At 39.5% G+C, this 14,536-nt stretch overlaps 1 protein-coding gene across 8 annotated transcripts in view; it reads right to left on the bottom strand.

Annotated features, from left to right (window-relative positions):
• Positions 1 to 14,536, bottom strand: part of PCDH15 (protocadherin related 15) — a 725,853-nt gene that overhangs the window by 203,084 nt on the left and 508,233 nt on the right. For all 8 annotated transcript variants that reach the window (XM_052799247.1, XM_052799249.1, XM_052799246.1 and 5 more), the window contains one exon: positions 1,708 to 1,914. In XM_052799247.1, coding sequence (XP_052655207.1) covers positions 1,708 to 1,914 — 207 coding nt within the window. The remainder of the gene's footprint in view (positions 1 to 1,707; positions 1,915 to 14,536) is intronic.

Here is a 14,536-nt window from a genome sequence, read left to right as displayed (position 1 = left end):
AACATGCAAGTCTATCAGTCTCACAGGCAGACTTGCTCCATTTCAGTCTTCCACTCTTCGGGTGATTAATAGCCTCTCTTTCTATTTTTGTGAAGTTAATATGCAGTCACATGTGTTATAAGGTGGGCATAAATAGTACCCTAAAAATCCAGATTTCTGTAACAAGCAGATATGCACCAAGACATATTTGAACCAAAGGGTTTTACTAGTATTTTCATGAAGGTGTGGATAAAACAAAATAGACAGCAGTTTGCTTAGGCTAAAAACATCTAAAAATATCCTCATATTTTTTTGTTTAATACACATAATGATCTCAGAACTAAAAAAAGCCTTTCTAAGAAAATCTCTCAACTTAGGAGCTTAAAAAGGACTTAGAACTATGGACACTAACTCATACAATTTGATTTCTCTTGTGTTCAGGCACACATTACATAAATAGATTTTATACAACAAAATCAGACAACGTATTGTAAATATAAACACATACCTGAAACCTGCACACCTTTCTTATTCCTATATTGAGCAACCTACAAGATCCCATTAATTTGATCAAACAAGAAAACTGCTTTGCTTTTAGCAAAAGCAACGCTGAACAAGAGTATTTCACAAGTAATACAAATCATCAGCAATGCCTACTGATGACTGCCAGATGCACTTATTCCATACCTTTTATCCAGACCCTAAGAAAGCCAGATCCAACAGCCATTTCCACTTGCCTTCCAACCGACTTTTATGAATGCCCATAAATAGACTGAGATATTTTCATGGATAGGAAGGAGATATTCTACATGAGTTTGGGCTTTAAAATAGCTTCTTAGGACAAAAAATCACTCTAACGCAGACAGTGATGCAGAAAGCATCTTTCAGTGACAATTGCCTCTTGTGTTTCTGAAAAATAATGAATTTGCCTATCTCAAAAGTGAAACTTTCTGAAACATGATTGTTTTCAGACTATCAGGTTAAGAAGTTTATTAAAGAGTATTGGCATATGCTATAAATATTACTACAAAACCTATGGCTACAACTTAGCTTTCCTTATGTATCTGAAGATAACAAGAGAACAGAAGAACAGAAACAAAAAAGAACAAAGGGGATAACTGGAGAGACAACAGTAATTACAGGAAAAAGTAATGTTATCAAAAAAACACATTTATAGCAACAGCCTTGGTGAGAACAGAAGAAACGTTAGCCATAGAGGCGAGGTATTGTTATTACTTGGTTACTATTCTTTTGAAGATGCCCAATTTTTACTATGAGTAATGTTAGTATCAAAATCCAGGCAGAGCAAAGAATGGATTGAACTTTTAAGCCTCCTGCCCTCCTACTCCTCTTCGTCCTGGTTTGTTCAAACTACTACTTCCTTCCACTTTGAGCTTCTCTCCCTCATTTCCCCATGCTGTGTGGCAGATTAATCCTTCTCACAAAATGCTTTGTTGTTTTCCTCTCTGCACTAAGCGTTCGTCATCTCTAACAGAACACAGTCTTAAGGAGAGCTGAGTAACATACAGATTAGTTTTTCAGTTCAGACGCACTTTCAAATCTATTTGAACTCAGAATGAAAACAAAAAAGGAACCATAACAATATTAAGATTTTTTTATTTATTGATCAAACCAGTTTTGTCTCAATTAAAAAAGAAAAAAAAAAGAACTCTGAAAATGATAAAAAATGTAAACATCAGTATGACACTATAAAAGAATGAAACATACCTCCTCCACATCATTGTCCAACACTATGATTTGTAGCGGAGAAGTCAGATTCTGGTTGTCAGAGATGGTCGTTCCCACTGGGGAGGATTCAAGGATGAAGCCCTCATACGTAGATCTTGTGAAGTAAGGCTTCTGATTGTTCTCATCAAGGACTTCAATATGCAAATTGGCAAAGGCAGGAAGAGGATGACCGTTGTCTTGTTCAGCCTAAAAAAGCACCTCATTTGTCAAAGGCTCTCAGCCAAGTAAAACTATGAACAGTTACTAACTGGTGTTGGCTTACGTTTAAGAATTACAATCCAGTTATAACATCATACAGATCACCCTATTATGAAACTTAGCATCATGAAAGAAAGAAATACTAAACAAAAATTGGATAGAAGAACAGAAAGACCGCCATCACAGTAGCCTTTTAAATAGTCACAACAAACCTCAAAGCTATACAGCACACGTGCAAACATAGTTCCTTAAACTATCAGTATTGAGACTTTTGGAAAATCTTCAAAGGATGAAAGAAAACTGGAATCTGCTGATTGTACAACAGAACCTACACCCACACCACCAGCAAGAGAGTTAAAACCAAATGATGATGACAGTACAGGTGGACATATGGTACTTGCTACACATTACCGGAAGAGCATATTGCCCTCAATATGCCTCTCTCTCCCTCTGCCCCCAAATCCATCTTTTTAGTGTTAGATGAGTGGGATTTTAATTTTGGTTTTCTCTATTTTTTAATGTCGGGCTAAATTCTTTACTTCAATTAATAACCCCCACTTTTCAATGGCAATGCCCCACCTAGCAAGATTTACTCACTGATACAGTTTCACCTGATTTATTCTTATTTTCAAACTTCCTGAACATAAAACCACTAACTGCCCATTCCAGTGTGCTAATCCAATATAAATGTATGATGTTGCTTGCTTTTTTTTTTTACTTTACTACCTATGACTAATTAAAGTAAATAAACAAGGGAAGAGAAGACAAGAAGTCATTTATTCTTTAATTTATAAAGAGAAAATCAGTTTTAATTATAGTCCTGCACGTGTCCCTGTAGTAAGGCAATAGTAGGGTACTGTAAGACAGTCTCCTGTTCCTATGGCTTCATTGCCAAAATCTGTAAGCACACAGACCCTGGGACTGTGACTGTAGTGCACCATTACCTTTCTGCAGACGTGGAAAGTGTGTTGTGCAATAAACTTCTCAGGTGTAAAAATATTTCAGAAGAGAGAGAAGAGTACCTAAATTACTGTTGTTAACTGTACTGCTCATTTGCAGAGATTTTATTTTCATTCTGGTATTTCCCCCACTTCAAAACAGGTAATTTCTCATTTTTCAAATCCAACATCCGAGGAGCCTTCTTCTGGAAACATGCCATTTTGATTTCATCGACTAGTTATTTTTAATTTCTTCTTTAGACACTTTTTTTTTTGTCTGCAAAATGTAATTCTGTATAAAGCTTTACTTTGTTTACCAAGCAACAATAGTATGCTGTTGATGATAAAAACTTCAATTTCAAGTAAAAAGAAGTATAAACATCAAAATTGTTATTTTGTTCAAAGTAGGTGATGACACCTTTAGTAATTCATAAGAAACTAATTCAAAACACAGTTCTTAGGAAAAAATGTATCTTCCTCTTTAAAATACATCAGGATTACTCTTGACCAAGAGATGGGCAACAGCGATACTGGTGCAGATTTAAAAGCAACCACCAACCTATCTGCTTGTACATGACTATTTTCTGACTCACGAGGATAAAGTCAGATCTGGCAAGTGGATTTATGTAAGCAGGCACTAGTATCTGAAATTAATAAGGCTTTTCCTAGGAGGTTAGTTTCTGCTAATGACACAAAACTCTCTTGAAGAAATTGGGAGTTCTGCTAGTTAATTCACTGGTATATCAAGATTTCAGTAGCCAGGGTGCAGGAGGCAACATATTTATCTACTGCTGTTCTTACATGCTTCTAGGATACAGGATACTAGCAGTGATCAAACCCGTAATTGCCTCAAATAATTACTACCATATTAGGTATGAATATGTTTTTTTTCAGCCAGCTTCAATTACTCATATTCAAATAAAACATGTAACAGGAAAATAGCACACCAGTCCACCCAAGGAGACTGATGCTTCTGGAAGATCCCAACCAAATTTTAGAGAGATTTGCATTAGCCGAGAAAGTCTGCCTTCACGCCAGTCATTGCAAGAGAACCACATATATTGGTTTTGTTAGCATTTAGTTAGAAACCTTCCAATTGCACTGAATTTCATTCAACAGAGCAGCACTCAAACATCCCTGGGGAAATCCTGGTCCTGCAGAAGTTAACAGCAAGGTATTTCAAAACCAATATAGTAGTAGCTGGCAATAGCATTGGAGACTGGGTAAGTGACTTCCAAATGCTGAACATAACTTACAGAAGTGAGATTTATTTGGCAGTTGATGCTCCACTGAATTAAAATAAACTTCATGTGTAAAGACTAACAACACCAAAATTACTTGGAAGTACTCTGGCTACTGACCCAGTAAGATGAAACTTCAAAAACATCCTGATATAGAGAGTTTCTGCCTAAGTTACTATACTGAAATTATGGGGAAAAAAAATCACAGAAAAAAGTTCGCTCTATGAGCAACAAATACATACCGATCCGATTCTATTTTATAAGCAGATCTATGGCTGAGCATCATTAAATACTCTGTTCAATTTAAAGAAAAATAGGCCTCTTCACAGTAAAAAGTTTACACATAACTGCTGCAAGTTTCTTTGTAACAAACCTTGATGTTCCTTGCAACTGCTATAAAGAGATTAAAAAAAAAAAGGGAAAATGCAAAGAACAGAGGGTCCCAATCTTCTTAACAGCTTGAGCTGCTGCAATAATGGACTTGCTTTAAAGCATGAGTGAGCACAGACCCCATCCTGGGTTAAAAGAGGAAATATTCATCTATGCAGGGTGTTTACTACATCATCACCACAGTACTGCAGTGTCTTTCTGAAGGAAAAGACAGTACTCTAAATTACATACAGTTAAATACAAAGGAAGATGTGTGCTCCTAAGATTGGACTTAAAATTTTAGGCCCTGGAGATGAAAATTGCAATGAAAAGGATTCCTTCCTCAGCAGGCACTTCAACTCTGGGGCACTTCAGCTTTGCAGGTGTTTTCCTTTTTGTTCACTAGGTTGGGTACACTCATCAAAATAATTAACTTTGGCCTCCCCATTTGAGAATTGGACAGAATTAGGCAGCTTATCCTTCAGAAAGTCACAGTCACTTCCCAACTGCTTGTTGCCAGCAACAAGCGTTTCTTGCAGCAGCAGGACACAACTCAACTTCACTCTTTCACTTCCTTAGCAAGTGCTCAACCACAAGGCTACCATGTGAAAACCACCACATCCAGCTCACCTCTTTTGCCATTTAATTAAGTTTTGCTTCCAAAGACTTCTATATAAGCAAGGTTTGGAAACCACCAAGGAAAGCAACTCCTTTCCAGAACCAATCCAGAAATTGATATAACAGGGTAGGACTGGAAATCCCCAAAGCATCAGAGCTTAGCTCTCAGGGTTCGGTGCTCAGGTACAGGAGGTGAGACAGGTACGAACGCACTCGCTTTGCTGCCGTACCCACCTAACTCTTCACCAGCACCAAATAGCAAACCCCAGTGCCAACCTCGGGACCTGAAATTCCTCTTCAAGGGCCAGGCAGAATTAGGTACAGCAGTGTCTAAGCCTTTTGCATCTGTCTTTGTTTCCTACTTGAAAAGAATCTCCTTTTACAACAGCAGAAGTAAAGCAAAGCAAAACACTTCTGGTAAGAGAGAGGAAAGTGCTTTAAAAAAAAAAAGTGCTGAAATTCTAACCAACTCTCAGCATACCTTCCTTTAATGCTTTTTTAGTAGATTTGTGAAATTTCTGCTTTTCTAATCCAACCTATGTACTTGTGGGACTGTCATTAAAACTCACTTTTAATCAGTTTTACAGACTAGTGCTATCACTTTACATTGAAACGGCTCTGACCAATACAAAGTGTAAAACACAACTTCCGTAGAGAAAAGGATCTATTTTCTGATCTTTAAAGTACACAGTTACATATTAAAAAAAAAAAAACCAGCTCTGAAACTCGTAAGAGCAGAAAGACATAAGCTCTTCCTCTCTTTGAAAAGATTTAGCTGAAAGCTGGAAGGGAGAACAAATTGTTCATTTCCTTAGAATGCCTCTTCCAGAGTTGTTCTGTTTTAAGCCACTGGAAAATACAAATAACTGTTCTTTTTCCTTTTGCCCTTTACACGTGGTGATGGGTCCAACAAAGCAAATGAAGAACTAATGAAGAAATTAGCAAGATGGTAGTTACAAATACTCACTTTCAAACAATTTTTAGGAAATAATTTTCTCTAACAGCCAATTCTTTTTTCTTCTGTTTGATACAAAGAATTTAATATAAAATATGAGAAATTAATTTGTTTTCATTTGTCACATAAACATATTCCCAGAATCAATGCTTGGCTAAAAGCAGTTCTTATACCTTTGATGCATACCCTTCATAATTCTCAAAAAATATACAATACCTGTAATATTGCCAATTTTTGCTGCATTCCCCTATTCCTTAACTTTTTCTTGAGTTTGGGGTTTTTTTTGGGTGGTGGGGGTTTTTTGTTTGGTTTGGGGGTGGGGTTTTTGTCTGGGTTTTGTTTGTTTGGGGTTTTTTTTTAAGATATATTATATATAACATAAATTGTTCCAGACATTCAGTGCTGTTAGTGAAAACAGTTTTTCCTCATACTAGCCTGCTAAATGCTTCCTTGGGCCTGCTGGCCACAGGTTGAGCAATTCTGCTTCCTAACACATATTTTGGAACACAAAGAATAGACAATTCACATTTCTTTCAGAAAGCAAGCCACTGGTATTTAAGACACAAAGCATTCCAGTTCTAGTCCCCAAAAGAACATGCTTTGTTGTCAAAACAATGAATGATCTTTCAAATAAACCTAAGGGTATTATATGAACTTAAACAAACTCCATGGTTCTTCAGTGCAGTGAAGCTGGCTAGATGGTTTAGATTGAAGATATACAATCATAAGAAGGCACTAATAGAGTGAAAAAGAACAAGCATGCAATGAAGGCTTCATCACAGGGACACACATGGCAATGAAGACTTTAGATTTTCACATTGTTACAAATACTACCTATGAGAGAAAGCAGGTACCTTCACACTACCCCCAAGATACACAAAAAAGCAGCACAGAATTACACTCTGGCAACTACTGCTTTAGTTAAGTAGTTAAGAGCACCTAAGGAAAACAAAGGACAAAATAATGTGAAATGTGTTAATTTTTCAAATCAGAGATGTTTAGCTACACTTATTATGTAATTTGCTGCTTGAGCAGTTTAAGTGCAGTGTTGAATATTTACATGCAGTTTGCAGAATGCTTATATTTGTAGTGGCCAACATATGTTTATCCTTATGGAAGATGACTAGAGATGACATGAAATCAGTTTCACCAGAGATACCATACAAGGAGTGAAGAGCGACTGACTAGGTTAGCAACTTGAAGAAATGTTCTATACAGAAAAAACATGAAGTTCACTTATTCAAAGCATTAGACAAAACAGTTCCACAAAAGAAAGGAGACATGAAAGCAATGCAATAGACTCCCTGAATCTTCAGGAAAATAAACAAAAGTATGGAATTTTCTTTCCTGTAGAGCTAGCAGGGATATGTTTGGTGAGATAAACCAGCCTTTGACAACAAAACACCCTCCAGATGGACACTGATGCATAGGCAAGACTCTAGTGCTCCTGTTGCACCATCTCTGCTCCCTGTGCTCATCGCCACTGGAGGATGGCAAAGCAAAGGAGAGCTGGACAGACCCATGATGGGGATGCCTGGACAGTCTCAGGGGGTACAGCTGCCAAGGAATGCTGTGGGCAAAGACAACTTAGCAGGCTATCAGCATTTTTCAGAGCTGGAAGCACCCGTCTTCTTCATCCCACACACCCCATGTTCACAATGTCATCTCCCACCGCGCAGTCTTGTCTCAGAGAAACATCTAATAGAGAGCAAAATAAAGTCACCTTTGCTTAAACTCAGGGCTCCTATTTCTCCATGGATTCACAGAACGCAACTTTTGCACTGTGCCCTTGTATAACACCTCAGGAATACTTAGTCCAGAAAATCTGTCATAAGATGCAAGAAAACAAACAATTTGCAGTATATCTAAGACTCTTCCGGGTTGCTGCTTCTCCACAGGACCTCAGAGTTGATCTCCCCAGTGAATTTTAATAGGCCAATTAAAAATTAAAAGAAAAAACAAACAAAGGAACCAATCAGCCAAAAAACCAACAAAACCTCCAACTACTCCTAACAGCCCTGGTGGTTAGGGGTCAAGCATTCAGCAGAGCAGACAGACACACTGCACAGCTTTATCTAACCTGCCATGCAGAACATGCATTTTCTCTTTCCAGCTTTGATTCTGTTTTACCTCACCAGCCCCTTGCTTCTACACCTGCACCCTCTTCAGCCACTGGCCTAAAGCAATGCAGTGGGTCCCTGCCTCTCCATTTCAGCTGTTATTTCTGAGCAGTGTTAATTCACAGCTTTGACCTCGTGGGAAGATGGCTGCCACCTCTTCCAACCCAGCTAAAACTTATCTCAGCACCATCCCTTCCATCATGCATTCAAAACCTACCTACAAAGACAGACGTAACATTGTGTAAATACTATCCTGTCTCTTCCCAGGCTCTACCCATTACACTTTAGAGGTCTTTCTCAGCATCCAGTGAAGGTAATGGGGGCGTCTGTCAAATTCAGATTATCTTAATTCAAAACATTCAGCTCAAGATTCTTTAAACTGGATTTCTGTCAGACTTTGCCAACTACGACTACCATAATGCTAGGGCCAACAAGTATCTGACATCCAATCACTGTTGCGTTTAGGGAACTGTTGCCTATAGTGCAATAACAGACTTGGCTGCATGAACAGATTCTCAAAAAAACTGGTTGCTACATAGAAGGGAAGGCAGCACAATTTTACTTTCACATCCTTAAGGTTACAATAAGATACTATTACATCTGCTATCTGTCGGTCCTACAATGAAATAGCCTGGCTTTCTTTTCTGTTCTTTGTGACTTCAGTATTCACACAGGCATCTTAACTCCACGTAGCTGGTAAAGAGGAAAGGCTATGAGACAGATGCACAAGAATAACTTTGGAGTACAAAGCTCAGTGTAGGTGAAATACAGGGGCCTAAAGCCAAAGCTCTAGCTCCCAGTCTCCCTGCTCAGCCGCTGCATAGCACTGACAGAGTCTGGATTCCAGGATGCCTGTTTTCTTTTCTTCATGTAATGCTTTCAGCATGCTTCTGCCCATGCAGACAAGTGCTCCTCCGGGCAAAGCAACCTTTATCCCTCATCCAGGCCTGATGCGAATCCAGAAAAGGTGCATTACTTCCCTGTAACTATATTTCTTCACGACACAGAGCTTTATGATAAAAATTGCAAGGTGCATTCCTGCAAGCACCATTGGCTGGTACATTTCAGGCAGTATCAGCACCGGTAACGGGCATGTTTCATGCCTGCTCTTCACAGGCAGTTTCAGCATCAATAAAAAAGAAAACCTGGCTTCTTTCTCTCTACCCTCCAATCCCAACAGGAAGATGAGCAAGTGGAGCTGAGGGGAAAGCGGTACATGGGGATAAACATGAACTTAAGACATCTTAACCACAGTTTGGACATAAATAACTTTCTTATTCTTCAGGTGACAGGCTACATATACATGCAGCGTGGAAGAATAGAAGTGAGACCTGCAAACGGATCTACAAGAAGGTCTCAGAGACTTAAGGAAAGCAAAGGTAGGTGCATGTTTCCTCAAGAGGCAGCAGATCCACAGGCTTGGACAAGAGCATGGTGCTGATGAATGGTGCAGCAGGTGCCTGCCCAGTATGAACCGCCCTTGGTAAACGCCCAGAGGGGTCTGAGCAAAGGGGCTCACACTGGAAGCAGATTTCTTTGTTAGCTATTTAACAGCATCATTTCACATAGTCTGCAACTGTAGCAGCAACTAACCTGAGAAGAAACTGCGGAGACCTTTTAAGTATTTCAACAGCACCCATGATGAAGATGAGTTATTTGCTCACCCCTCCTCCAAAACATCTCATCTGGTCAATACGACAAGATAACATTTGCCCATCACCTAGCACTTGGACAGAACAGACATTGCTCAGAAGGGACGAGATTTCTGTAGAGTGGAGGGGAAAAGGGAATGAATTTTACAAGAAATCCTGTTGGAATGAAATTTTGGATAGGTTACCTTGAAATATCTCCCCTAAAGACCATTATACAGCAGATTGACTTATAAAGGCTTACATTTCATTTATCGTCTGGCTGAAGCAATGTCTATATTAAATAGCTATTTAAGAAAATATAGAAACACTCCTGGGAGCAGCCTGCGATCTCATCTTTACTGCTTTAAATATTTCCTCACAAGGATCATTCCTTCCTTGGTGTAAAAGTCAAGCTTCAAAAAACTCAGGTTCAGAAATTTTTCTTCTTCCTTTTGCACGCAACCTTTATCAGGCCTGAAAGTCTCTAAAATTCCCTCCGGAAAAAGCCCATTCTAGCACGCGTACACACACGCCATCTTTAGATCTGGCAACAAAACCACCACACTGGCAAAAGGGAATACAAGTATATTCTCAGCAGCAGCACTAAGTATTCCCATATTCCTCTGTTGTTCTGTGTTTTTCTTGATTTGCTGGTACATCTGGCACACACAACCACCCACATAACAGCGTGTTTCTGACAATTTTTAAAATTCATGTATTGCCTTTCTCAGCCAGTTAAAATAGACATGCTCTGTTTATCACAATGATGAAAAGACTGGAAATAGTATCTAAAATAACAATACAACTTACCACAGACCTCTTGACCCAAAAAAATAAAGGTAGATTATCACCATCTAATAAATAACTGGGCCAATAATGTCCGAAACCTAAAAAATAAGCACAAAACTAGAAGAATAAATACTAGTGGTGAAAATAAACTAGTTTACACCAATATCAGCCCTAAGAATTTTTCTTGGAACCCATGCAACAAATCAATCCATAAAAATGAACTTTTTCAGGCACTACTTGAACAAAACATTTGCTGAAATTAGTGCCACCAGTCTTTTCTTCTTCACAACACAAGTTTTTCAAATTGCAGTTAGGTCCGAAAATAATTTTCTCTGTGCTATAACAAGCCTCTTAATTCCCTGAGCAACTTAATACTTTGTGATGGGTTAACCTGGCTGGATGCCAGGTGCCCACCAGAGCTGTTCTATCACCCCCCCTCCTTCTCAACTGGACAGGGGCGAGAAAATATAACAAAGAGCTTGTCAGTCGAGATAAGGATCGGAGAGATCACTCACCAATTACCGTCACGGGCAAAACAGACTCAGCTTGGGGAAAATTAACTCAATTTATTACAAATCAACCAGAGTAGGGTAATGAGAAATAAAACCAAATCTCAGAACACCTTCCCTCCACCCCTCCCTTCTTCCCGGGCACAACTTCACTCCTGGATTCTCTACCACGCCCCCAGCGGCACAGGGGGACGGGGATGGGGTTTACGGTCAGTTCATCACACGTTATTTTCTGCCGCTTCATCCTCCTCAGGGGGAGGACTCATCACACTCTTCCCCTGCTCCAGCGTGGGGCCCCACCCACAGGAGACAGTCCTCCATGAACTTCTCCAACGTGGGTCCTTCCCACGGGCTGCAGTTCTTCACAAACTGCTCCAGCATGGGTCCTTTCCACGGTGTGCAGTCCTTCAGGCACAGACTGCTCCAGCGTGGGCCCCCCACGGGGTCACAAGTCCTGCCAGAAAACCTGCTCCATGGGCTCCTCTCTCCACAGATCCGCAGGTCCTGCCAGGAGCCTGCTCCAGCGCGGGGTTCCCACGGGGTCACAGCCTCCTTCGGGAACCCACCTGCTCCGGCGTGGGGTCCTCCACGGGCTGCAGGTGGATATCTGCTCCACCGTGGACCTCCATGGACTGCAGGGGGACAGCCTGCCTCACCATGGTCTTCACCACGGGCTGCAGGGGAATCTCTGCTCCGGCGCCTGGAGCATCTCCTCCCCCTCCTTCTTCACTGACCTTGGTGTCCGCAGGGTTGTTTCTCTTACATGTTCTCACTCCTCTCTCCGGCTGCCGAATACCGCCGTCCCAACTTTTTTCCTTCTTAAAAATGTTATCACAGAGGCGTTACCACTATCGCTGATTGGCTCGGCCTTGGCCGGCGGCGGGTCTGTCTTAGAGCCGGCTGGTATGGGCTCTGTCGAACACAGGGGAAGCTTCCAGCAGCTTCTTACAGAAGCCACCCCTGTAACCCCACCCGCTACCAAAACCTTGCCACACAAAACCAATACATACTTTTATTCAACAAAACGAATTTTAGACATTGTACTCCTTGTGCTTCTGTAGCCTAAGCCTGTTATACCTATACCAATCAGGTTAGCTTCTGGATATTTTTTCTTTAAAAATGTGATCAAATCATTGTTCTTTCCCTGCAAGACACAGTATGTGAAATGCATTAAGTCACAACAACGTAGTTGAACTTGCTTTTGTTATCACTCATGAAATATATAGATGAAAAATTTCTTTGATGGATAAATATAACTTTGAATTTTTATTCTATCGCTCGACTGATTTTTTTATAACATTCAAAAATCATGGCTTGTTTAGAAATAATTGCATGGAATAGTACTATATCTTTTATTTCCTCCAATGCAATGATACTGATACCTATATCCCAACACACAACTGTTCAGCTTGAGACTGAGACAAAGCTTGCAAAATATCTGCACCGTCATTCATACAATCATATACAAAAAAAAATTGCCACTGCATCCTAGATACTTAAATGTTCATGTTAAGCAAACAAAAAAAATAGAATGCTATTTGAAGAAGATTCACAATATATCTAAAAATTGACCTTTGGCTTTTCTGAAAGGTAAATGAGCATGTTCTTCTGCTATTGGAAGTTAATGTTGGGTTTAGATTTGATGCATCCATTTAAGCATGCTGTAAAAAGAATGACACTAAACTTTACCGCCAGAAAATACCAGCCTAAATGAGACAGAGCGAGCCCCTAGCAGGCTAATAGACACTCTCTCATAGATACCAAAGAAAAAGCCACTGCCTAGTTGACAACCATCTTTGTGCATCCTGTAAGTCACACCATTTTTTCAGTCCAGTTACCTTTTCACAAGCATCCCTGCAAGAACCATAAATCTCAAATTCCGTTGCCGTAATTGTTTCCAGTCTTGCACTCACCTCCTTTCCAAAGACCACCAAAATCCTCTGTGCTTCCCCTGCCACTGATTATAACCTAGCATCTCAAGAGATACAGTAAAAGAAGTAAGGAAAAGCCTCTGGCAAACACATTTGATAGCTCAGTGAAGGAGAAGTAGTACTGGAGAACTGCAGGCAGGTCACTTCTGATTTTCTATTTAATACAAGAACAAGGAAAGAACTGGGGAACTTCAGACACTCAAACTTGACTTCAAGCTGCGAAGAAGATGGAAACATTATATAGTATTTAAACCAATGTAATTAAAAAAAGGAGCAGTCAGCAGAGATACAGAGAAGGAAAGTCAGGTGTGACAAAGTGGCTTCTTTTAAAGGCAAAACTGAACTGGGAGATAAAGGTGAAACTAGGGACATAATTTATCTAGATTTAGGGTAAGCTTTAGGATTCTATATCACACACTGGATTAATTTACAAGGTCAGAAAGTACAGCACAAGGAAAGAACTACTGAAATGGATTAAAAATTGGCTTAAGGACAAGAAGCACAGAGTATCTTTAGAACATAGAAGAAATTTGACTTTACCGTCAGTGAAGCTTGTGATGTGGCAGTGAAATGAAATTGGCACATAATGTGTCTAGACACTATGCTTAAAAAAAAAAAACCAAACCCAAAACACACATTTCTTATTCATGTATTAAGGGTGACTTCAGCATCAGTAAGGCTTATGATGCTGCAGTGCAATGAGCAGTAATACTTACAGCTGCCCACCTTTCCAAATAATGAAACTCTTTCTTCTTCCCTTTGGTTAAAGAAAATGCCAACTATGAAGTCATTATGCCAAGTTTTAAGTGATGGATGTTTAAGTCTTAAATTAAAAAAAAGTCTGTTTACTGCAGAAAGGAAATACAACTATTTCTGTAAATAAAAGACATTACAGAACTTACCATTTATGGATTTTAATATTTTCATTGCTCTGTGAGTGATGACACACAATGTAGGGTCAATCTTAACTCACAATCACTAGCCTTTCTATGTGTATCTGTGACAATGCTCTAAAGCCAAGAAAAAACATTCACCATGCCAAGATGCTGCTAAACATGGGAAAAACTTGCTATTTTCAATTTCTATGTCATAACTTTGGAGAAAGACTGATATGAAGAAACATTTTATTCACATATAGAAAAGGGTTCGGTTTTCCTGCACCCTTTTTTTTCTCTCCTTATTCACAAACACAAAACCCATGTCTGCACTCAGATTTTCAATTCTACATCCTCTCATCACTGTATTACACACAAGATAGAAAAAAAGGCTGCCTCAAAGAGAACAGAAATTTCCAGACTATTTGGACTAGCTTTTGTGACAGTGATAAGCCAAGAGAAGTAATTGAATACTGAGTTCACATAAGGGATGAACATTTGAAAAGCCAATTTAAAAAACAGTTATTGCACTTAATACCTACAGGAGATGCACAGCAGTTCAACCGAACTACCGATTTTGAAGATTTCATCATTGTCAGGAAGTGGACTGAGCAACTATTTAATGAAAATACAT

The sequence above is a fragment of the Harpia harpyja genome, chromosome 10 (assembly GCF_026419915.1).
Source record: "Harpia harpyja isolate bHarHar1 chromosome 10, bHarHar1 primary haplotype, whole genome shotgun sequence".
NCBI classification, from domain to species: Eukaryota; Metazoa; Chordata; class Aves; order Accipitriformes; family Accipitridae; genus Harpia; species Harpia harpyja.
This window is presented reverse-complemented; position numbering and strand designations above follow the sequence as displayed.